Source organism: Siphateles boraxobius, unplaced genomic scaffold (genome assembly GCF_051911475.1).
Source record: "Siphateles boraxobius isolate OS27281-9 unplaced genomic scaffold, OSU_SipBor_1 5, whole genome shotgun sequence".
NCBI lineage: Eukaryota > Metazoa > Chordata > Actinopteri > Cypriniformes > Leuciscidae > Siphateles > Siphateles boraxobius.
The window spans coordinates 462,014-485,788 of NW_027509141.1; the positions used below are offsets into that span (position 1 = coordinate 462,014).

General features: G+C 39.2%; 1 protein-coding gene across 1 annotated transcript in view; it reads left to right on the plus strand.

The window, feature by feature from the left end:
- nckap1l (NCK associated protein 1 like) overlaps positions 1-23,775 on the plus strand; it is an 85,791-nt gene that overhangs the window by 42,255 nt on the left and 19,761 nt on the right. The window contains exons 18-22 of the mRNA XM_077204353.1: positions 14,871-14,990; positions 15,161-15,300; positions 15,394-15,525; positions 18,800-19,018; positions 21,488-21,618. Coding sequence (XP_077060468.1) covers positions 14,871-14,990; positions 15,161-15,300; positions 15,394-15,525; positions 18,800-19,018; positions 21,488-21,618 — 742 coding nt within the window. The remainder of the gene's footprint in view (positions 1-14,870; positions 14,991-15,160; positions 15,301-15,393; positions 15,526-18,799; positions 19,019-21,487; positions 21,619-23,775) is intronic.

Consider the following 23,775-nt stretch of genomic DNA (forward strand, 5'->3'; position numbering starts at 1 on the left):
ATGATCCGAACCGTGAGTTTTGTGATCCGTTGCACCACTAATTACTGCTAACTGTTTAAAGAGCACATGTTCTGCTGTTTCCGTCTTCTGTACTGTTCATCTGTGTGTAGTGTTCATCTGTGTTTAATGTGTAGTGTTCATCAGTGTTTAGCGTGTAGTGTTCATCAGTGTTTAGTGTGTAGTGTTCATCTGTGTTTAGTGTGTAGTGTTCATCAGTGTTTAGTGTGTAGTGTTCATCTGTGTTTAGTGTGTAGTGTTCATCTGTGTTTAGTGTGTAGTGTTCATCTGTGTTTAGTGTGTAGTGTTCATCGGTGTTTAGTGTGTAGTGTTCATCAGTGTTTAGTGTGTAGTGTTCATCTGTGTTTAGTGTGTAGTGTTCATCAGTGTTTAGTGTGTAGTGTTCATCTGTGTTTAATGTGTAGTGTTCATCTGTGTTTAGTGTGTAGTGTTCATCAGTGTTTAGTGTGTAGTGTTCATCAGTGTTTAGTGTGTTGTGTTCATCAGTGTTTAGTGTGTAGTGTTCATCTGTGTTTAGTGTGTAGTGTTCATCTGTGTGTAGTGTTCATCTGTGTTTAATGTGTAGCGTTCATCTGTGTTTAGTGTGTAGTGTTCATCAGTGTTTACTGTGTAGTGTTCATCAGTGTTTAGTGTGTAGTGTTCATCTGTGTGTAGTGTGTAGTGTTCATCAGTCTTTAGTGTGTAGTGTTCATCTGTGTTTAGTGTGTAGTGTTCATCTGTGTTTAGTGTGTATTATTCATCTGTGTTTAGTGTGTAGTGTTCATCAGTGTTTAGTGTGTAGTGTTCATCTGTGTTTAGTGTGTACTGTTCATCTGTGTTTAGTGTGTAGTGTTCATCTGTGTTTAGTGTGTAATGTTCATCTGTGTTTAGTGTGTAGTGTTCATCAGTGTGTAGTGTTCATCTGTGTTTAGTGTGTAGTGTTCATCTGTGTTTAGTGTGTAGTGTTTATCAGTGTTTAGTGTGTAGTGTTTAGTGTGTAGTGTTCATCAGTGTTCATCAGTGTTTAATGTGTAGTGTTCATCTGTGTTTAGTGTGCAGTGTTCACCAGTGTTTAGTGTGTAGTGTTCATCAGTGTTTAGTGTGTAGTGTTCATCAGTGTTTAGTGTTCATCTGTGTTTAGTGTGTAGTGTTCATCTGTGTTTAGTGTGTAGTGTTCATCGGTGTTTAGTGTGTAGTGTTCATCGGTGTTTAGTGTGTAGTGTTTATCTGTGTTTAGTGTGTAGTGTTTAGTGTGTAGTGTTCATCAGTGTTCATCAGTGTTTAATGTGTAGTGTTCATCTGTGTTTAGTGTGCAGTGTTCATCAGTGTTTAGTGTGTAGTGTTCATCAGTGTTTAGTGTGTAGTGTTCATCAGTGTTTAGTGTTCATCTGTGTTTAGTGTGTAGTGTTCATCTGTGTTTAGTGTGTAGTGTTCATCGGTGTTTAGTGTGTAGTGTTCATCGGTGTTTAGTGTGTAGTGTTTATCTGTGTTTAGTGTGTAGTGTTCATCTGTGTTTAGTGTGTAGTGTTCATCTGTGTTTAGTGTGTAGTGTTCATCTATGTTTAGTATGTAGTGTTCATCAGTGTTTAGTGTGTAGTGTTCATCAGTGTTTAGTGTGTAGTGTTCATCTGTGTGTAGTGTTCATCTGTGTTTAGTGTGTAGTGTTCATCAGTGTTTAGTGTGTAGTGTTCATCAGTGTTTAGTGTGTAGTGTTCATCAGTGTTTAGTGTGTAGTGTTCATCAGTGTTTAGTGTGTAGTGTTCATCTGTGTGTAGTGTTCATCTGTGTTTAGTGTGTAGTGTTCATCTGTGTTTAGTGTGTGGTGTTCATCTGTGTTTAGTGTGTAGTGTTCATCAGTGTTTAGTGTGTAATGTTCATCAGTGTTTAGTGTGTAGTGTTCATATGTGTTTAGTGTGTAGTGTTCATCAGTGTTTAGTGTGTAGTGTTCATCAGTGTTTAGTGTGTAATGTTCATCTGTGTTTAGTGTGTAGTGTTCATATGTGTTTAGTGTGTAGTGTTCATCTTTGTTTAGTGTGTAGTGTTCATCTGTGTTTAGTGTGTAGTGTTCATCTGTGTTTAGTTTGTAGTGTTCATCTGTGTTTAGTGTGTAGTGTTCATCTGTGTTTAGTGTGTAGTGTTCATCTGTGTTTAGTGTGTAATGTTCATCTGTGTTTAGTTTGTAGTGTTCATCTGTGTTTAGTGTGTAGTGTTCATCTGTGTTTAGTGTGTAGTGTTCATCTGTGTTTAGTGTGTAGTGTTTATCAGTGTTTAGTGTGTAGTGTTTAGTGTGTAGTGTTCATCAGTGTTCATCAGTGTTTAATGTGTAGTGTTCATCTGTGTTTAGTGTGCAGTGTTCACCAGTGTTTAGTGTGTAGTGTTCATCAGTGTTTAGTGTGTAGTGTTCATCAGTGTTTAGTGTTCATCTGTGTTTAGTGTGTAGTGTTCATCTGTGTTTAGTGTGTAGTGTTCATCGGTGTTTAGTGTGTAGTGTTCATCGGTGTTTAGTGTGTAGTGTTTATCTGTGTTTAGTGTGTAGTGTTTAGTGTGTAGTGTTCATCAGTGTTCATCGGTGTTTAATGTGTAGTGTTCATCTGTGTTTAGTGTGCAGTGTTCATCAGTGTTTAGTGTGTAGTGTTCATCAGTGTTTAGTGTGTAGTGTTCATCAGTGTTTAGTGTTCATCTGTGTTTAGTGTGTAGTGTTCATCTGTGTTTAGTGTGTAGTGTTCATCGGTGTTTAGTGTGTAGTGTTCATCGGTGTTTAGTGTGTAGTGTTTATCTGTGTTTAGTGTGTAGTGTTCATCTGTGTTTAGTGTGTAGTGTTCATCTGTGTTTAGTGTGTAGTGTTCATCTATGTTTAGTATGTAGTGTTCATCAGTGTTTAGTGTGTAGTGTTCATCAGTGTTTAGTGTGTAGTGTTCATCTGTGTGTAGTGTTCATCTGTGTTTAGTATGTAGTGTTCATCAGTGTTTAGTGTGTAGTGTTCATCAGTGTTTAGTGTGTAGTGTTCATCAGTGTTTAGTGTGTAGTGTTCATCAGTGTTTAGTGTGTAGTGTTCATCTGTGTGTAGTGTTCATCTGTGTTTAGTGTGTAATGTTCATCAGTGTTTAGTGTGTAATGTTCATCAGTGTTTAGTGTGTAGTGTTCATATGTGTTTAGTGTGTAGTGTTCATCAGTGTTTAGTGTGTAGTGTTCATCAGTGTTTAGTGTGTAATGTTCATCTGTGTTTAGTGTGTAGTGTTCATATGTGTTTAGTGTGTAGTGTTCATCTTTGTTTAGTGTGTAGTGTTCATCTGTGTTTAGTGTGTAGTGTTCATCTGTGTTTAGTTTGTAGTGTTCATCTGTGTTTAGTGTGTAGTGTTCATCTGTGTTTAGTGTGTAGTGTTCATCTGTGTTTAGTGTGTAATGTTCATCTGTGTTTAGTTTGTAGTGTTCATCTGTGTTTAGTGTGTAGTGTTCATCTGTGTTTAGTGTGTAGTGTTCATCTGTGTTTAGTGTGTAATGTTCATCTGTGTTTAGTGTGTAGTGTTCATCAGTGTGTAGTGTTCATCTGTGTTTAGTGTGTAGTGTTCATCTGTGTTTAGTGTGTAGTGTTCATCTGTGTTTAGTGTGTAGTGTTCATCTGTGTTTAGTGTGTAGTGTTCATCTGTGTTTAGTGTGTAGTGTTCATCAGTGTGTAGTGTTCATCTGTGTTTAGTGTGTAGTGTTCATCTGTGTTTAGTGTGTAGTGTTCATCAGTGTTTAGTGTGTAGTGTTCATCAGTGTTTAGTGTGTAGTGTTTATCAGTGTTTAGTGTGTAGTGTTTAGTGTGTAGTGTTCATCAGTGTTCATCAGTGTTTAATGTGTAGTGTTCATCTGTGTTTAGTGTGCAGTGTTCATCAGTGTTTAGTGTGTAGTGTTCATCAGTGTTTAGTGTGTAGTGTTCATCAGTGTTTAGTGTTCATCTGTGTTTAGTGTGTAGTGTTCATCTGTGTTTAGTGTGTAGTGTTCATCGGTGTTTAGTGTGTAGTGTTCATCGGTGTTTAGTGTGTAGTGTTTATCTGTGTTTAGTGTGTAGTGTTCATCTGTGTTTAGTGTGTAGTGTTCATCTATGTTTAGTATGTAGTGTTCATCAGTGTTTAGTGTGTAGTGTTCATCAGTGTTTAGTGTGTAGTGTTCATCTGTGTGTAGTGTTCATCTGTGTTTAGTGTGTAGTGTTCATCAGTGTTTAGTGTGTAGTGTTCATCAGTGTTTAGTGTGTAGTGTTCATCAGTGTTTAGTGTGTAGTGTTCATCAGTGTTTAGTGTGTAGTGTTCATCGGTGTTTAGTGTGTAGTGTTTATCTGTGTTTAGTGTGTAGTGTTCATCAGTGTTTAGTGTGTAGTGTTCATCAGTGTTTAGTGTGTAGTGTTCATCTGTGTGTAGTGTGTAGTGTTTATCTGTGTTTAGTGTGTAGTGTTCATCAGTGTTTAGTGTGTAGTGTTCATCTGTGTGTAGTGTTCATCTGTGTTTAGTGTGTAATGTTCATCAGTGTTTAGTGTGTAATGTTCATCAGTGTTTAGTGTGTAGTGTTCATATGTGTTTAGTGTGTAGTGTTCATCAGTGTTTAGTGTGTAGTGTTCATCAGTGTTTAGTGTGTAATGTTCATCTGTGTTTAGTGTGTAGTGTTCATATGTGTTTAGTGTGTAGTGTTCATCTTTGTTTAGTGTGTAGTGTTCATCTGTGTTTAGTGTGTAGTGTTCATCAGTGTTTAGTGTGTAGTGTTCATCTGTGTTTATTGTGTAGTGTTCATCAGTGTTTAGTGTGTAGTGTTCATCAGTGTTTAGTGTGTAGTGTTTATCAGTGTTTAGTGTGTAGTGTTTAGTGTGTAATGTTCATCAGTGTTTAGTGTGTAGTGTTCATATGTGTTTAGTGTGTAGTGTTCATCAGTGTTTAGTGTGTAGTGTTCATCTGTGTTTAGTGTGTAGTGTTCATCTGTTTTTAGTGTGTAGTGTTCATCAGTGTTTAGTGTGTAGTGTTTATCAGTGTTTAGTGTGTAGTGTTTAGTGTGTAATGTTCATCAGTGTTTAGTGTGTAGTGTTCATATGTGTTTAGTGTGTAGTGTTCATCAGTGTTTAGTGTGTAGTGTTCATCTGTGTTTAGTGTGTAGTGTTCATCTGTTTTTAGTGTGTAGTGTTCATCAGTGTTTAGTGTGTAGTGTTTATCAGTGTTTAGTGTGTAGTGTTCATCTGGGTTTAGTGTGTAATGTTCATCAGTGTTTAGTGTGTAATGTTCATCAGTGTTTAGTGTGTAGTGTTCATATGTGTTTAGTGTGTAGTGTTCATCAGTGTTTAGTGTGTAGTGTTCATCTTTGTTTAGTGTGTAGTGTTCATCAGTGTTTAGTGTGTAGTGTTCATATGTGTTTAGTGTGTAGTGTTCATCAGTGTTTAGTGTGTAGTGTTCATCTGTGTTTAGTGTGTAGTGTTCATCTGTGTTTAGTGTGTAGTGTTCATCTGTGTTTAGTGTGTAGTGTTCATCTGTGTTTAGTGTGTAGTGTTCATCTGTGTTTAGTGTTCATCTGTGTTTAGTGTGTAGTGTTCATCTGTTTTTAGTGTGTAGTGTTCATCAGTGTTTAGTGTGTAGTGTTTATCAGTGTTTAGTGTGTAGTGTTTAGTGTGTAATGTTCATCAGTGTTTAGTGTGTAGTTTTCATATGTGTTTAGTGTGTAGTGTTCATCAGTGTTTAGTGTGTAGTGTTCATCAGTGTTTAGTGTGTAATGTTCATCTGTGTTTAGTGTGTAGTGTTCATATGTGTTTAGTGTGTAGTGTTCATCTTTGTTTAGTGTGTAGTGTTCATCTGTGTTTAGTGTGTAGTGTTCATCTGTGTTTAGTGTGTAGTGTTCATCAGTGTTTAGTGTGTAATGTTCATCTGTGTTTAGTGTGTAGTGTTCATATGTGTTTAGTGTGTAGTGTTCATCTTTGTTTAGTGTGTAGTGTTCATCTGTGTTTAGTGTGTAGTGTTCATCAGTGTTTAGTGTGTAGTGTTCATCTTTGTTTAGTGTGTAGTGTTCATCTGTGTTTAGTGTGTAGTGTTCATCTTTGTTTAGTGTGTAGTGTTCATCAGTGTTTAGTGTTCATCAGTGTTTAGTGTGTAGTGTTCATCTGTGTGTAGTGTTCATCTGTGTTTAGTGTGTAATGTTCATCAGTGTTTAGTGTGTAATGTTCATCAGTGTTTAGTGTGTAGTGTTCATCTGTGTTTAGTGTGTAGTGTTCATCAGTGTGTAGTGTTCATCTGTGTTTAGTGTGTAGTGTTCATCTGTTTTTAGTGTGTAGTGTTCATCAGTGTTTAGTGTGTAGTGTTTATCAGTGTTCAGTGTGTAGTGTTTAGTGTGTAATGTTCATCAGTGTTTAGTGTGTAGTGTTCATATGTGTTTAGTGTGTAGTGTTCATCAGTGTTTAGTGTGTAGTGTTCATCAGTGTTTAGTGTGTAATGTTCATCTGTGTTTAGTGTGTAGTGTTCATATGTGTTTAGTGTGTAGTGTTCATCTTTGTTTAGTGTGTAGTGTTCATCTGTGTTTAGTGTGTAGTGTTCATCAGTGTTTAGTGTGTAGTGTTCATCTTTGTTTAGTGTGTAGTGTTCATCTGTGTTTAGTGTGTAGTGTTCATCTTTGTTTAGTGTGTAGTGTTCATCAGTGTTTAGTGTGTAGTGTTCATCAGTGTTTAGTGTGTAGTGTTCATCTGTGTGTAGTGTTCATCTGTGTTTAGTGTGTAATGTTCATCAGTGTTTAGTGTGTAATGTTCATCAGTGTTTAGTGTGTAGTGTTCATATGTGTTTAGTGTGTAGTGTTCATCAGTGTTTAGTGTGTAGTGTTCATCAGTGTTTAGTGTGTTATGTTCATCTGTGTTTAGTGTGTAGTGTTCATATGTGTTTAGTGTGTAGTGTTCATCTTTGTTTAGTGTGTAGTGTTCATCTTTGTTTAGTGTGTAGTGTTCATCAGTGTTTAGTGTGTAGTGTTCATCGGTGTTTAGTGTGTAGTGTTTATCTGTGTTTAGTGTGTAGTGTTCATCTGTGTGTAGTGTTCATCTGTGTTTAGTGTGTAGTGTTCATCTATGTTTAGTATGTAGTGTTCATCAGTGTTTAGTGTGTAGTGTTCATCAGTGTTTAGTGTGTTATGTTCATCTGTGTTTAGTGTGTAGTGTTCATCTGTGTTTAGTGTGTAGTGTTCATCTTTGTTTAGTGTGTAGTGTTCATCTGTGTTTAGTGTGTAGTGTTCATCTGTGTTTAGTGTGTAGTGTTCATCAGTGTTTAGTGTGTAGTGTTCATCTTTGTTTAGTGTGTAGTGTTCATCTGTGTTTAGTGTGTAGTGTTCATCTTTGTTTAGTGTGTAGTGTTCATCTGTGTTTAGTGTGTAGTGTTCATCGGTGTTTAGTGTGTAGTGTTTATCTGTGTTTAGTGTGTAGTGTTCATCTGTGTGTAGTGTTCATCTGTGTTTAGTGTGTAGTGTTCATCTATGTTTAGTATGTAGTGTTCATCAGTGTTTAGTGTGTAGTGTTCATCAGTGTTTAGTGTGTAGTGTTTATCAGTGTTTAGTGTGTAGTGTTCATCTGGGTTTAGTGTGTAATGTTCATCAGTGTTTAGTGTGTAATGTTCATCAGTGTTTAGTGTGTAGTGTTCATATGTGTTTAGTGTGTAGTGTTCATCAGTGTTTAGTGTGTAGTGTTCATCTTTGTTTAGTGTGTAGTGTTCATCAGTGTTTAGTGTGTAGTGTTCATATGTGTTTAGTGTGTAGTGTTCATCAGTGTTTAGTGTGTAGTGTTCATCAGTGTTTAGTGTGTAATGTTCATCTGTGTTTAGTGTGTAGTGTTCATATGTGTTTAGTGTGTAGTGTTCATCTTTGTTTAGTGTGTAGTGTTCATTTGTGTTTAGTGTGTAGTGTTCATCAGTGTTTAGTGTGTAGTGTTCATCTTTGTTTAGTGTGTAGTGTTCATCTGTGTTTAGTGTGTAGTGTTCATCTGTGTTTAGTGTGTAGTGTTCATCTGTGTTTAGTGTGTAGTGTTCATCTGTGTTTAGTGTGTAGTGTTCATCTGTGTTTAGTGTGTAGTGTTCATCTGTGTTTAGTGTGTAATGTTCATCTGTGTTTAGTGTTCATCTGTGTTTAGTGTGTAGTGTTCATCTGTTTTTAGTGTGTAGTGTTCATCAGTGTTTAGTGTGTAGTGTTTATCAGTGTTTAGTGTGTAGTGTTTAGTGTGTAATGTTCATCAGTGTTTAGTGTGTAGTTTTCATATGTGTTTAGTGTGTAGTGTTCATCAGTGTTTAGTGTGTAGTGTTCATCAGTGTTTAGTGTGTAATGTTCATCTGTGTTTAGTGTGTAGTGTTCATATGTGTTTAGTGTGTAGTGTTCATCTTTGTTTAGTGTGTAGTGTTCATCTGTGTTTAGTGTGTAGTGTTCATCAGTGTTTAGTGTGTAGTGTTCATCAGTGTTTAGTGTGTAATGTTCATCTGTGTTTAGTGTGTAGTGTTCATATGTGTTTAGTGTGTAGTGTTCATCTTTGTTTAGTGTGTAGTGTTCATCTGTGTTTAGTGTGTAGTGTTCATCAGTGTTTAGTGTGTAGTGTTCATCTTTGTTTAGTGTGTAGTGTTCATCTGTGTTTAGTGTGTAGTGTTCATCTTTGTTTAGTGTGTAGTGTTCATCAGTGTTTAGTGTGTAGTGTTCATCTGTGTGTAGTGTTCATCTGTGTTTAGTGTGTAATGTTCATCAGTGTTTAGTGTGTAATGTTCATCAGTGTTTAGTGTGTAGTGTTCATCTGTGTTTAGTGTGTAGTGTTCATCAGTGTGTAGTGTTCATCTGTGTTTAGTGTGTAGTGTTCATCTGTTTTTAGTGTGTAGTGTTCATCAGTGTTTAGTGTGTAGTGTTTATCAGTGTTCAGTGTGTAGTGTTTAGTGTGTAATGTTCATCAGTGTTTAGTGTGTAGTGTTCATATGTGTTTAGTGTGTAGTGTTCATCAGTGTTTAGTGTGTAGTGTTCATCAGTGTTTAGTGTGTAATGTTCATCTGTGTTTAGTGTGTAGTGTTCATATGTGTTTAGTGTGTAGTGTTCATCTTTGTTTAGTGTGTAGTGTTCATCTGTGTTTAGTGTGTAGTGTTCATCAGTGTTTAGTGTGTAGTGTTCATCAGTGTTTAGTGTGTAATGTTCATCTGTGTTTAGTGTGTAGTGTTCATATGTGTTTAGTGTGTAGTGTTCATCTTTGTTTAGTGTGTAGTGTTCATCTGTGTTTAGTGTGTAGTGTTCATCAGTGTTTAGTGTGTAGTGTTCATCTTTGTTTAGTGTGTAGTGTTCATCTGTGTTTAGTGTGTAGTGTTCATCTTTGTTTAGTGTGTAGTGTTCATCAGTGTTTAGTGTGTAGTGTTCATCAGTGTTTAGTGTGTAGTGTTCATCTGTGTGTAGTGTTCATCTGTGTTTAGTGTGTAATGTTCATCAGTGTTTAGTGTGTAATGTTCATCAGTGTTTAGTGTGTAGTGTTCATATGTGTTTAGTGTGTAGTGTTCATCAGTGTTTAGTGTGTAGTGTTCATCAGTGTTTAGTGTGTTATGTTCATCAGTGTTTAGTGTGTAGTGTTCATATGTGTTTAGTGTGTAGTGTTCATCTTTGTTTAGTGTGTAGTGTTCATCTTTGTTTAGTGTGTAGTGTTCATCAGTGTTTAGTGTGTAGTGTTCATCTGTGTTTAGTGTGTAGTGTTTATCTGTGTTTAGTGTGTAGTGTTCATCTGTGTGTAGTGTTCATCTGTGTTTAGTGTGTAGTGTTCATCTATGTTTAGTATGTAGTGTTCATCAGTGTTTAGTGTGTAGTGTTCATCAGTGTTTAGTGTGTTATGTTCATCTGTGTTTAGTGTGTAGTGTTCATCTGTGTTTAGTGTGTAGTGTTCATCTTTGTTTAGTGTGTAGTGTTCATCTGTGTTTAGTGTGTAGTGTTCATCTGTGTTTAGTGTGTAGTGTTCATCAGTGTTTCGTGTGTAGTGTTCATCTTTGTTTAGTGTGTAGTGTTCATCTGTGTTTAGTGTGTAGTGTTCATCTTTGTTTAGTGTGTAGTGTTCATCTGTGTTTAGTGTGTAGTGTTCATCGGTGTTTAGTGTGTAGTGTTTATCTGTGTTTAGTGTGTAGTGTTCATCTGTGTGTAGTGTTCATCTGTGTTTAGTGTGTAGTGTTCATCTATGTTTAGTATGTAGTGTTCATCAGTGTTTAGTGTGTAGTGTTCATCAGTGTTTAGTGTGTAGTGTTCATCAGTGTTTAGTGTGTTATGTTCATCTGTGTTTAGTGTGTAGTGTTCATCTGTGTTTAGTGTGTAGTGTTCATCTTTGTTTAGTGTGTAGTGTTCATCTGTGTTTAGTGTGTAGTGTTCATCTTTGTTTAGTGTGTAGTGTTCATCTTTGTTTAGTGTGTAGTGTTCATCGGTGTTTAGTGTGTAGTGTTTATCTGTGTTTAGTGTGTAGTGTTCATCTGTGTGTAGTGTTCATCTGTGTTTAGTGTGTAGTGTTCATCTATGTTTAGTATGTAGTGTTCATCAGTGTTTAGTGTGTAGTGTTCATCAGTGTTTAGTGTGTTATGTTCATCTGTGTTTAGTGTGTAGTGTTCATCTGTGTTTAGTGTGTAGTGTTCATCTTTGTTTAGTGTGTAGTGTTCATCTGTGTTTAGTGTGTAGTGTTCATCTGTGTTTAGTGTGTAGTGTTCATCAGTGTTTAGTGTGTAGTGTTCATCTTTGTTTAGTGTGTAGTGTTCATCTGTGTTTAGTGTGTAGTGTTCATCTTTGTTTAGTGTGTAGTGTTCATCTGTGTTTAGTGTGTAGTGTTCATCGGTGTTTAGTGTGTAGTGTTTATCTGTGTTTAGTGTGTAGTGTTCATCTGTGTGTAGTGTTCATCTGTGTTTAGTGTGTAGTGTTCATCTATGTTTAGTATGTAGTGTTCATCAGTGTTTAGTGTGTAGTGTTCATCAGTGTTTAGTGTGTTATGTTCATCTGTGTTTAGTGTGTAGTGTTCATCTGTGTTTAGTGTGTAGTGTTCATCTTTGTTTAGTGTGTAGTGTTCATCTGTGTTTAGTGTGTAGTGTTCATCTTTGTTTAGTGTGTAGTGTTCATCTTTGTTTAGTGTGTAGTGTTCATCTTTGTTTAGTGTGTAGTGTTCATCAGTGTTTAGTGTGTAGTGTTCATCGGTGTTTAGTGTGTAGTGTTTATCTGTGTTTAGTGTGTAGTGTTCATCCGTGTGTAGTGTTCATCTGTGTTTAGTGTGTAGTGTTCATCTATGTTTAGTATGTAGTGTTCATCAGTGTTTAGTGTGTAGTGTTCATCAGTGTTTAGTGTGTAGTGTTCATCAGTGTTTAGTGTGTTATGTTCATCTGTGTTTAGTGTGTAGTGTTCATCTGTGTTTAGTGTGTAGTGTTCATCTTTGTTTAGTGTGTAGTGTTCATCTGTGTTTAGTGTGTAGTGTTCATCTGTGTTTAGTGTGTAGTGTTCATCAGTGTTTAGTGTGTAGTGTTCATCTTTGTTTAGTGTGTAGTGTTCATCTGTGTTTAGTGTGTAGTGTTCATCTTTGTTTAGTGTGTAGTGCTCATCTGTGTTTAGTGTGTAGTGTTCATCGGTGTTTAGTGTGTAGTGTTTATCTGTGTTTAGTGTGTAGTGTTCATCTGTGTGTAGTGTTCATCTGTGTTTAGTGTGTAGTGTTCATCTATGTTTAGTATGTAGTGTTCATCAGTGTTTAGTGTGTAGTGTTCATCAGTGTTTAGTGTGTAGTGTTCATCAGTGTTTAGTGTGTTATGTTCATCTGTGTTTAGTGTGTAGTGTTCATCTGTGTTTAGTGTGTAGTGTTCATCTTTGTTTAGTGTGTAGTGTTCATCTGTGTTTAGTGTGTAGTGTTCATCAGTGTTTAGTGTGTAGTGTTCATCTTTGTTTAGTGTGTAGTGTTCATCTGTGTTTAGTTTGTAGTGTTCATCTTTGTTTAGTGTGTAGTGTTCATCTGTGTTTAGTGTGTAGTGTTCATCTGTGTTTAGTGTGTAGTGTTCATCTGTGTTTAGTGTGTAATGTTCATCTGTGTTTAGTGTGTAGTGTTCATCAGTGTGTAGTGTTCATCTGTGTTTAGTGTGTAGTGTTCATCTTTGTTTAGTGTGTAGTGTTCATCTGTGTTTAGTGTGTAGTGTTCATCGGTGTTTAGTGTGTAGTGTTTATCTGTGTTTAGTGTGTAGTGTTCATCTGTGTGTAGTGTTCATCTGTGTTTAGTGTGTAGTGTTCATCTATGTTTAGTATGTAGTGTTCATCAGTGTTTAGTGTGTAGTGTTCATCAGTGTTTAGTGTGTAGTGTTCATCAGTGTTTAGTGTGTTATGTTCATCTGTGTTTAGTGTGTAGTGTTCATCTGTGTTTAGTGTGTAGTGTTCATCTTTGTTTAGTGTGTAGTGTTCATCTGTGTTTAGTGTGTAGTGTTCATCAGTGTTTAGTGTGTAATGTTCATCTGTGTTTAGTGTGTAGTGTTCATCAGTGTGTAGTGTTCATCTGTGTTTAGTGTGTAGTGTTCATCTGTTTTTAGTGTGTAGTGTTCATCAGTGTTTAGTGTGTAGTGTTTATCAGTGTTTAGTGTGTAGTGTTTAGTGTGTAATGTTCATCAGTGTTTAGTGTGTAGTGTTCATATGTGTTTAGTGTGTAGTGTTCATCTGTGTTTAGTGTGTAGTGTTCATCAGTGTTTAGTGTGTAATGTTCATCTGTGTTTAGTGTGTAGTGTTCATATGTGTTTAGTGTGTAGTGTTCATCTTTGTTTAGTGTGTAGTGTTCATCTGTGTTTAGTGTGTAGTGTTCATCAGTGTTTAGTGTGTAGTGTTCATCTTTGTTTAGTGTGTAGTGTTCATCTGTGTTTAGTGTGTAGTGTTCATCTTTGTTTAGTGTGTAGTGTTCATCAGTGTTTAGTGTGTAGTGTTCATCAGTGTTTAGTGTGTAGTGTTCATCTGTGTGTAGTGTTCATCTGTGTTTAGTGTGTAATGTTCATCAGTGTTTAGTGTGTAATGTTCATCAGTGTTTAGTGTGTAGTGTTCATATGTGTTTAGTGTGTAGTGTTCATCAGTGTTTAGTGTGTAGTGTTCATCAGTGTTTAGTGTGTTATGTTCATCTGTGTTTAGTGTGTAGTGTTCATATGTGTTTAGTGTGTAGTGTTCATCTTTGTTTAGTGTGTAGTGTTCATCTTTGTTTAGTGTGTAGTGTTCATCTTTGTTTAGTGTGTAGTGTTCATCAGTGTTTAGTGTGTAGTGTTCATCGGTGTTTAGTGTGTAGTGTTTATCTGTGTTTAGTGTGTAGTGTTCATCTGTGTGTAGTGTTCATCTGTGTTTAGTGTGTAGTGTTCATCTATGTTTAGTATGTAGTGTTCATCAGTGTTTAGTGTGTAGTGTTCATCAGTGTTTAGTGTGTAGGGTTCATCAGTGTTTAGTGTGTTATGTTCATCTGTGTTTAGTGTGTAGTGTTCATCTGTGTTTAGTGTGTAGTGTTCATCTTTGTTTAGTGTGTAGTGTTCATCTGTGTTTAGTGTGTAGTGTTCATCAGTGTTTAGTGTGTAGTGTTCATCTTTGTTTAGTGTGTAGTGTTCATCTGTGTTTAGTGTGTAGTGTTCATCTTTGTTTAGTGTGTAGTGTTCATCTGTGTTTAGTGTGTAGTGTTCATCGGTGTTTAGTGTGTAGTGTTTATCTGTGTTTAGTGTGTAGTGTTCATCTGTGTGTAGTGTTCATCTGTGTTTAGTGTGTAGTGTTCATCTATGTTTAGTATGTAGTGTTCATCAGTGTTTAGTGTGTAGTGTTCATCAGTGTTTAGTGTGTAGCGTTCATCAGTGTTTAGTGTGTTATGTTCATCTGTGTTTAGTGTGTAGTGTTCATCTGTGTTTAGTGTGTAGTGTTCATCTTTGTTTAGTGTGTAGTGTTCATCTGTGTTTAGTGTGTAGTGTTCATCAGTGTTTAGTGTGTAGTGTTCATCTTTGTTTAGTGTGTAGTGTTCATCTGTGTTCAGTGTGTAGTGTTCATCTTTGTTTAGTGTGTAGTGTTCATCTGTGTTTAGTGTGTAGTGTTTATCTGTGTTTAGTGTGTAGTGTTCATCTGTGTGTAGTGTTCATCTGTGTTTAGTGTGTAGTGTTCATCAGTGTTTAGTGTGTAGTGTTCATCTTTGTTTAGTGTGTAGTGTTCATCAGTGTTTAGTGTGTAGTGTTCATCTGTGTTTAGTGTGTAGTGTTCATCTGTGTTTAGTGTGTAGTGTTCATCTTTGTTTAGTGTGTAGTGTTCATCAGTGTTTAGTGTGTAATGTTGTGTTTGATCATGAGAAAGCTCCACTTCTTCTCTATATCAGTGTTTCTGAACTCCTGAAACGCCTCCATTGTATCTTGAGTTTCTTCTGGGAACGAACACATCACAATATTCCTCATTATAATAATTCATACGCAGAATAAAGGGGCGGGGCCTGGTTGGAGAATATGCAAAAAATAATCAACATTCAAGCAGAAACCTGCTCTAGTAGAGACCAAAAACAACATCAGGACTGTGTAAAACAGCAGAATATGGTCTTTCAAGGAAAATTAAAGGGATTTTTCACAGAAAAAAAGATTTACTCGCCCTCTGATTGCTCCAAATCTGCATACATTTCTTTATTCTGTTGAGCACAAGGGAAGGTATTTTGAAGAATGTGGGAAACTGAACAGTTCTGCGGCACCATTGACTGTTTTTTTCCCCAAAATTGTTTGGTCTTCAAAATATCTTCATTTGTGTTCAGCAGAACTAAGAAATGAATGCAGGTTAGGAACAACTCCAGGGTGCGTAAATGATGACAGGATTTGTAGACTATGCCTTCAATAGATCATTTTCACAAAAGTAAATCTGCTACTAAATGATGTTCTGTCATATTTTTGTGCTAGACTGAAGAAATGGAGAAGCAAAGCTTGAAGCTGTGCGTGTCGTTTCTGGAGGAGATCTCCCGTCAGACGTGTACGGTTGTGCTGGAGATATGTGCCGAACAGTGTAACCTAAACGAGAAGGTACACAAGACAGTCCTTTCAAATCTGCTGAACTCAGTGTGAAGATCAACCTAATCAAAATTATGGTTTTAGGTTGAAGAATATATATAATGTAGTTTTAAAAAATGGACTTGAATGCCCATAAATCAAAAAACCACAAGTGTTTTCAGTGGTGTTGTGCTGTGTTTTAGTTATTGCCCAAACACAGCGCTGAGACCATCAGCACAGCGCGCAATAAAAAGCTGAAGAAACCGGTCCCAAAGAGAGGAGACGTGCCTAAAGAGAAGCCAGGGACGGAAAGCCTCAGGAAGGATAGAGCCTTCGTCACAAAGTCTGTATCATCCGACAGACTCAGTGTAGGAATAAAAACAATATCTTAATCTTTCCTGTAGATATGCAAGCTGACTGCTGTCTTCTGTTGTAGTCTGGATAAGATGCACCTGGCGCTGACAGAACTGTGCACTTCCTACAGCGTCTGCGCCGACTTCACAGTCTTCAAACACATCGTTGTTCCTGCCGAGTTCCTGCTCACACAGCTGGAGATGAGACTCAACAAGTACACTCACGTCTATAGTGTTCACTATGAAACTGCACTGTTCAGATCACAGGATGAGTTTGATGAACATCCTCTCAATCACACAGTAGCTGTTTCTCAATGTCAAGTCATTTCCTTCAGAGGCTAGGCTAGGCGAGGCTCCTCTTTAGCATTCAGAGAAAACGTAAATGGAACAGGCTAGCAAGTGCACGTCATTAACTTAACTAGTTATTTATAAAAGAAATGCCGGTGACGGCAACCAAGGTAACCATTGTGAAATGACAGATCCGGTTCAGTTAGCCATCAATAACGTAATTTGTATATATTTGTATAATTTGTAATATCAATACGGTAGTAATTTGTACTGGCATTTAAACGTTAAACTTTACTTATATGTACTACGTTTATAACAAATGTATGGTAACGTAAATATACTTACATTTGAAAGCATATTGCCCCGTTTTTGCTCCGATTCCGCTAACGTCTGACATTTTTTATGTTTTGAACAAGATAGCAAAGCTGGCGCATAGGATTGTGGGTGATTAGATAGCGCGAAGGCTACAGATATGCATCCTTTCCTGTGTATGGGATATTTTTCGAACAAAGGATTCAGTCCTTGTTTGAAATTCTGAGGATCTTCGACATTGGAACAGTCCTTCGACGGATGTCGATGACGTAGCATCCTCGAAAGCCCGGCTTCTGAGGATCCTTCCTTGACATTGAGAAACAGCTATTGTGTCTTAAAGGAATATCCCAGGTGACATCGCTTTATTTAAACAAAAAATCAAGATTATCATGAAACGCAAACAATGTGAGGTTTATAATTTTATAAAAAAAATGTTTTAAAATTTCTATGTAAAATTATGTAAAATTGCGTGTTGTTTAACCTGTATAGTTGTTTTAGGATTTTAAGCATCATGGCTATAAAGTTGTAAAATTAGATGTTAAACAGAAAAGGTTAGGATGCAGGTTTTTTTCAACTTTTAATGACTTCTGCAGTCTCAAAATTATTCCGGTCAGTGATGGGTCAGTGATGGATCAGTGATGGGTCAGTGATGGATCAGTGATGGGTCAGTGATGGTCAGTGATGGATCAGTGTTGGGTCAGTGATGGATCAGTGATGGGGCAGTGATGGGGCAGTGATGGGTCAGTGATGGATCAGTGATGGATCAGTGATGGGTCAGTGATGGTCAGTGATGGATCAGTGTTGGATCAGTGATGGGTCAGTGATGGATCAGTGATGGGGCAGTGATGGGGCAGTGATGGGGCAGTGATGGATCAGTGATGGATCAGTGATGGGTCAGTGATGGGTCAGTGATGGATCACTGGTGGATCAGTGATGGATCAGTGATGGGTCAGTGATGGATCAGTGTTGGGTCAGTGATGGATCAGTGTTGGGTCAGTGATGGATCAGTGATGGGTCAGTGATGGATCAGTGTTGGGACAGTGTTGGGTCAGTGATGGATCAGTGATGGGTCAGTGATGGTCAGTGATGGATCAGTGTTGGGTCAGTGATGGGTCAGTGATGGATCAGTGATGGGTCAGTGATGGGTCAGTGATGGATCAGTGATGGATCAGTGATGGGGCAGTGATGGGTCAGTGGTGGGGCAGTGATGGGGCAGTGATGGATCAGTGATGGATCAGTGATGGGTCAGTGATGGATCACTGGTGGATCAGTGATGGATCAGTGATGGGTCAGTGATGGATCAGTGTTGGGTCAGTGATGGGTCAGTGATGGATCAGTGTTGGGTCAGTGATGGATCAGTGATGGGTCAGTGATGGATCAGTGTTGGGACAGTGTTGGGTCAGTGATGGATCAGTGATGGGTCAGTGATGGTCAGTGATGGATCAGTGTTGGGTCAGTGATGGGTCAGTGATGGATCAGTGATGGGTCAGTGATGGGTCAGTGATGGATCAGTGATGGATCAGTGATGGGGCAGTGATGGGTCAGTGGTGGATCACTGGTGGATCAGTGATGGATCAGTGATGGGTCAGTGATGGATCAGTGATGGGTCAGTGATGGATCAGTGATGGATCAGTGATGGATCAGTGATGGGTCAGTGATGGGTCAGTGATGGATCACTGGTGGATCAGTGATGGATCAGTGATGGGTCAGTGATGGATCAGTGATGGATCAGTGATGGATCACTGGTGGATCAGTGATGGATCAGTGATGGGTCAGTGATGGATCAGTGATGGATCAGTGATGGGTCAGTGATGGGTCAGTGATGGGTCAGTGATGGATCAGTGATGGATCAGTGATGGGTCAGTGATGGGTCAGTGATGGGACAGTGATGCTCTGCGGCTGATCTATATCCTCCGGCTCTGGAAACCTGCAGCGTGAGGAAGGAGAGATGATTCACTGAAGTATCAGGAGATCCTGGGAGAGAACATCACTCCGTCAGTGAGGAAGCTGAACAGGACCTTCAACAGGACAACGATCCCAAGCATTCCTCAGACTCCACCAAAGCTTGTTTGCAGAAGTCCTGGGAGATACAGTGGCATCACAGTCTCCTGACTTGAACCCCATAGACAATCTCTGGTGGGATTTGAAGGTGCCGGTTGCAAACCCAAGAGTATTCCTGAACTGGGGGCCACTGCTCATGAGGAACGGCTCAGACTCCTCAGACACAGAAGCTGCTGTCGATTATACATCTCGTTTGCAGAAGCTCATAACAGCAAAAGTGTGTTCTCGTAAGTGCTAAAGATGCTTGTCATGAAGAGGATTTGAGACTGCAGGAGTCATTAAAAATAGCATTTTCAGTTGAATTTGGGGAAACCAATGTTACTACAAGTTCAGAGAACATTTAAAAGTGACGTTCCCTTAATGGTTGAAGAATGATATCCAAAAAATAACATTTTTGAAACATTTAAAAAAACTGGACTTTTTGAGTGTTCAGAAATTAAAAATATAAACTCAATGGTAATGTTAGTGAAACGTTCTTAGAACATATTTTTGTCCGCTGGGATATTCTTTATGTCTTGTGGTTATACTTTTAAAGCAGATTATTTTAACGTTTACAGCCTCAACATTCATTTCACTTATATTGAACACACGCCTCATTATTATCAGGACTTTTGGACGTTATTTTTTAAATACATTTTTGTGGTAATCAACTTTAATCCACAAGTAAAGTTCTCAAACTGGAATATTCCTTTAAAGGCTTGTTTGAGAGTGTTCACAACTGTAAAATATGGATGAAAAAACATTTAGTAAAAAACACTTGAGTTTAATAAATCATTCATCTCCACGTATAGCACTGTCTGCTTCAATCTAACAAATGGATATTTACAGGGTAATCGTGCAGATGGCGGGTTATAACCAGAGCACTCACGAGATCGCCCGTCCATCTGACCTGCTGGCTGGGATTCAGGCGTATGTCTCGAGTCTTCAGTGCCTCAACAGTTACATCAACATCGACGTGGCTCGGCTCGTGAAGAGTGTTCTGTTACAGCAGACTCAACCGCTCGACTCGTACGGGGCTCAGACCATCACAACTCTCTATACTAACTGGTAAGACCTCAGGAAGTTTCTTACAGACTTTATATCACGCAATTCTGACTTTATAAATGGTAAATGGACTGCATTTATATAGCGCTTTCACAGACCCAATGGCCACCAAAGCGCTTTACATATTTGCCTCGCATTCACCCATTCACTCACTCATTCATACACCGACGGCGGTGTCAGCCATGCAAGGCGCCATCCTGCTCGTCGGGAGCAGCTGGGGTTAGGTGTCTTGCTCATGGACACCTCGACACTTGGTCAGGTGGAACCGGGGATAGAACAACCAACCTTTCAGTTTGTAGACAACCTACATGAACCACTGAGCCACTGCTGCCCCAAAACACACAGCTGCAACTTTATATTGTGCAATTCTGACTTTATATCACGCAATTGCTACTATATCACAATTCTGAATTTATAACACAATTGCGACTTTATATCATGCAATTCTGACTTTATAACACACAACTGCGACTTTATATCATGCAATGCTGTCTTTATAACACACAACTGCAACTTTATATCACACAATTGCGACTATATCACACAATTCCGACTTTATATCACACAACTGCGACTTTATATCACGTAATTCTGACTTTATATCATGCAATTCCGACTTTATAACACACAACTGCGACTTTATATCACGCAATTCTGACTATATATCATGCAATTCCGACTTTATATCATGCAATTCTGACTTTATAACACCAAACTGCGACTTTATATCACACAATTGTGACTTTATAACACACAACTGCGAATTTATATCACACAATTGTGACTTTATAACACACAACTGCGACTTTATATCACACAATTCCGACTTTATATCATGCAATTCCGACTTTATAACACACAACTGCAACTTTATATCACACAACTGCGACTTTATATCACGCAATTCTGACTTTAGAACACACAACTGCGACTTTATATCACAATTCTGATCTTATAACACAATTGCGACTTTATATCATGCAATTTTGACCTCATAGTACACAATTGCTACTATATCACAATCGCTACTATATCACAATCCTGACCATATAACACAATTTGCGACTTTATATCATGCAATTCTGACTTTATTACACACAATTGCGACTTTATATCACGCAATTCTGACTTTATAACTCACAATTGCGACTTTATATCACGCAATTCTGACTTTATAACTCAAAATTCTGACTATATCACACAATTACGACTTTATATCACGCAAGTCTGACTTTATAACACACAATTGCGACTTTATATCACAATTCTGACCTTATAACACAATTGCGACTTTATATCACAATTCTGACTTTATAACACACAATTGCGACTTTATATCACAATTCTGATCTCATAACACAATTGCGACTTTATATCATGCAATTCCGACTTTATAACACACAACTGCGACTTTATATCACACACTTCTGAATATATAACACACAATTGCGACTTTATATCACACAATTCTGAATTTATAACACACAACTGCAACTTTATATCACGCAATTCACATGTGTATCCCTTAGTTCACGGCCGCTGGCTAAAAAAGTAATTAACTAACAATTTGTTAGTTCAGGAATGATCAAACCCCAGATAAGAATGAGGTCACAGCAGCGTTTCGCAAACTTTTCAGGCCGTGCCACTTTTCATAAAATCATATTTCCTCCTGCTTTTTAAGCTTTTGAGCGTAATCCTATAGACTGTGAGCGACATACAGATAAGTCCATATTATAATATGTCGAATGTATTGTATTTTTTTGTGCGCTATGTGTGAATATTGTAGTTCTAGATTAAATATGAGCATTTACTCATCTCTCTTACACAAATTCAGTATTCCTCAAAATGAATAAAAACAGTGAAATGTAAAAAAATCCGAATATCATGCAAACCTGCAATTAAATATGCTAAATAATACAAATATACTTTATGTATGTAGTTTGTATATAACCAATGTCTTTGCTGCTGACCTTCGATGATCCTCGATGATCCACTTCAACCATTCTAAAATGCAAAAATGACTTTAGATAAACATCCCATTTGTGCTTCATTTTTTTATTGCTGTGATCCAGAATGGCATCACAAGTGAAAGATTTATTGAGCAGCGCCCTCTACTGTAATGGAGTGAATGCGCATTTTTCAGCCTGAGGCTTATTCATTTAAACTTTGGTGTGAAAGAGCCTTTAAATGACAAAAGTTCTATTTTGGCACAAACAAGCCTAGCCCAGGTGAGAGAAAGTAACTTTCCAATTACTTTTTGGAATTACTTTCCAAAAAAGCAACTAAGTAACACAAGTAGTTACTTTAAAAGTAACTTTCCTCAACACTGCTGATATATTCAGGAATAAAACAACTGACTGCTTTTATGAGTGAGTCATTGAACACATACAATCGTGCTGTTGTTCTGAATATCCGATTTCTGTGTTAAATGTGTATAATGTGTTCACTGTGCTCCTGGTCTCCTGTGGTCAGGTATCTCGAGGGTCTCTTGCGTCAGGCCAGCAGCGCTCTCATAGTCCACTGTCCCACCATACAGTGCTTCATCAACCAGAACACGGAGAATGAGCAGAGCTTTCGTGCTGAGGAATACTCTGACATCTTGGGTAAGATGAAAATTAAGATACTTCAGCTAAATATTCAGACTAAATAGTTTATTTTAAATTTTTCAATAGCCACTGCATCTGTATACTAGCCTAGACATCTAGACGCACCCTAGCAGCAGCTAATGTAATTTATAGCCAGTGTCGTCTAGCAGCTCTCCGTTGGCTTGCGAGCTGGAAAAACCAAACTCTAGTCAGGCCAATCACATCATGTATAGAGTCGGTGGGCGGGCTTAACATAATGACGGCAGAGTTGCGACAGTTACGCGTGAATTATTTGCTACTTGAAAACAGAGAAGATGCGGCGGCTGCTGGCGAACCGCGGTCTTCGAATCGCCTTCTGCCGCGACTCTGGAAGACTCTGAGTTAAGCTTTTCTTTGAGAAAAGAACAAAGAACGGTGCTGAAGTCCGTCGCTCTGGTTGGTTGTAGCGATATCCTGTTGCGTGCCGAGGGGATTTGAAAGAGAGCCGTTTATCCCGCCCGCGGATTGAGCGCTGCCAATGGTGTGTTCGCACCAACATCTTGATGTGGGTCTGGCTTGTCAGGCTATCTGTATTCCCCTTCAACTTGATTTTCATACATGCATCCTTAAAGGGGACATGAAATGCAGTTCCCTTTTGTTTGTCACTCCGAGTTACGTCGGATGACGATGAATGGGGTTTCGCTTAGAAAGCCTATCAACTTCGAGTATTACAAAACGAGCCAATGGCAAAGAAATGCCATGGGTCTGCAGAATTTGCATGGCGTAACTCCGCCCCACCTCGTGGGTATAAAAGGAGGAAGCCGGCAGCAAGCAGACATGTTTTCGCTTCGGAGCCAAGAATATTTCTTCACTCCACAGTCATCTCTGACTTCGCTCTACGAGACGAGCTTCTCTCTCCGATGTTGGTGTGACGGCGATCTGCAGCGAGCTCACAGTGCCTGCTTATCTGTGCAGTGATCTGCCAGTGTGTGTGTGTCTCCCTGTGTGCTTCAACATCGCGGAGTTTTTTTCTCCTCTCTTAAAAGAGCTCGCACTAAAAAGAGTCTTTTTAAAGACGGCTCGCCCGTGCATTTCTGGTTGCAGCGGACTGGTATCGGACTCTGATGGGCACGAGCGCTGTCTAGTGTGTTTGGGCTTTGATCATGCTTGAACAGCGCTCGTGGATGACTCATGTTCTCTCTGGAGACGTGATCATCGCGTCATATATAGGTCGAGACTCGGTGAACTCGCAAGAGTGAGAGTCCCCTCATCCACCCCCCGATCTTCGGCTGGTGGCCAGGGTGACCTGAGGGTGTTGGTCTGGAACAAGGCGTCGACTCTGTGTCCGCGACCCAAGCCCCCCTCTTTAATGACGGTGCCCGCTAGCGAACTGATGATTCCACGAGTCTACCCTCGGGTGGCCCGTGTGTTTTCATTTGAAGCTACAGAGGATGATGCTGTGTCTGTAGCAGCATCACTAGGTGGGCTTGATTCTTCTGGAAATGACGACTCGTCACAGCTGCCACCCTCTGGTGTGCATACGGCTGTGCCTGAGTCTGATCCGGAGATGACGGCCATGCTTTCCCGGGACGATTGGTTTTTGGGTGAGGCCGCCGACCCACGTCCACGGCAAACCCCAATATCTTTCCTCCCGGACGTGCATGATGAGATCACGGGTCCGCTCGTTGGTCTCATCCGCCTTTCCTCCCCTCAGGAGCCGCTGCCCATGGGTAAACTTGGGCCCCCCCCCCCCCCGGTTGAACGCGCTGTTGCCATGCTACTGTGTCCTCAGAGTGCTTCCCGCCGCAATCCTAAGCACCCGTCCAAAGCCTGTAGTTCTTTTCGTCTACACTAATCTGTGGCGAAATCCTATAGTGCCACAGGACAGGCAGCCGCCTCACTGCATTCCATGACCGTTCTGCTGGTCTACCTGACCCAGATGTTCATGGACATGCAGGAGCGCGGGACTGACTCGAGGCTCTTCAGTGAGCTGCGTGCCGCCACTGTCCTTGCTCTCCGAGCAACGAAAGTGGCCGTACGCTCTCGGAGTCAGGTGATGTTCACCGTTCTGGGGCTGATGTGCACGATGTCGGGCGGACCCGTCTGCTCGACACCCCCATCTCCCAGGTCGCCCTCTTCGGCGGTGCGGTTGAGTGCTTCTGCCCAACAGTTCTCGACCGCCCATGAGCAGATTAA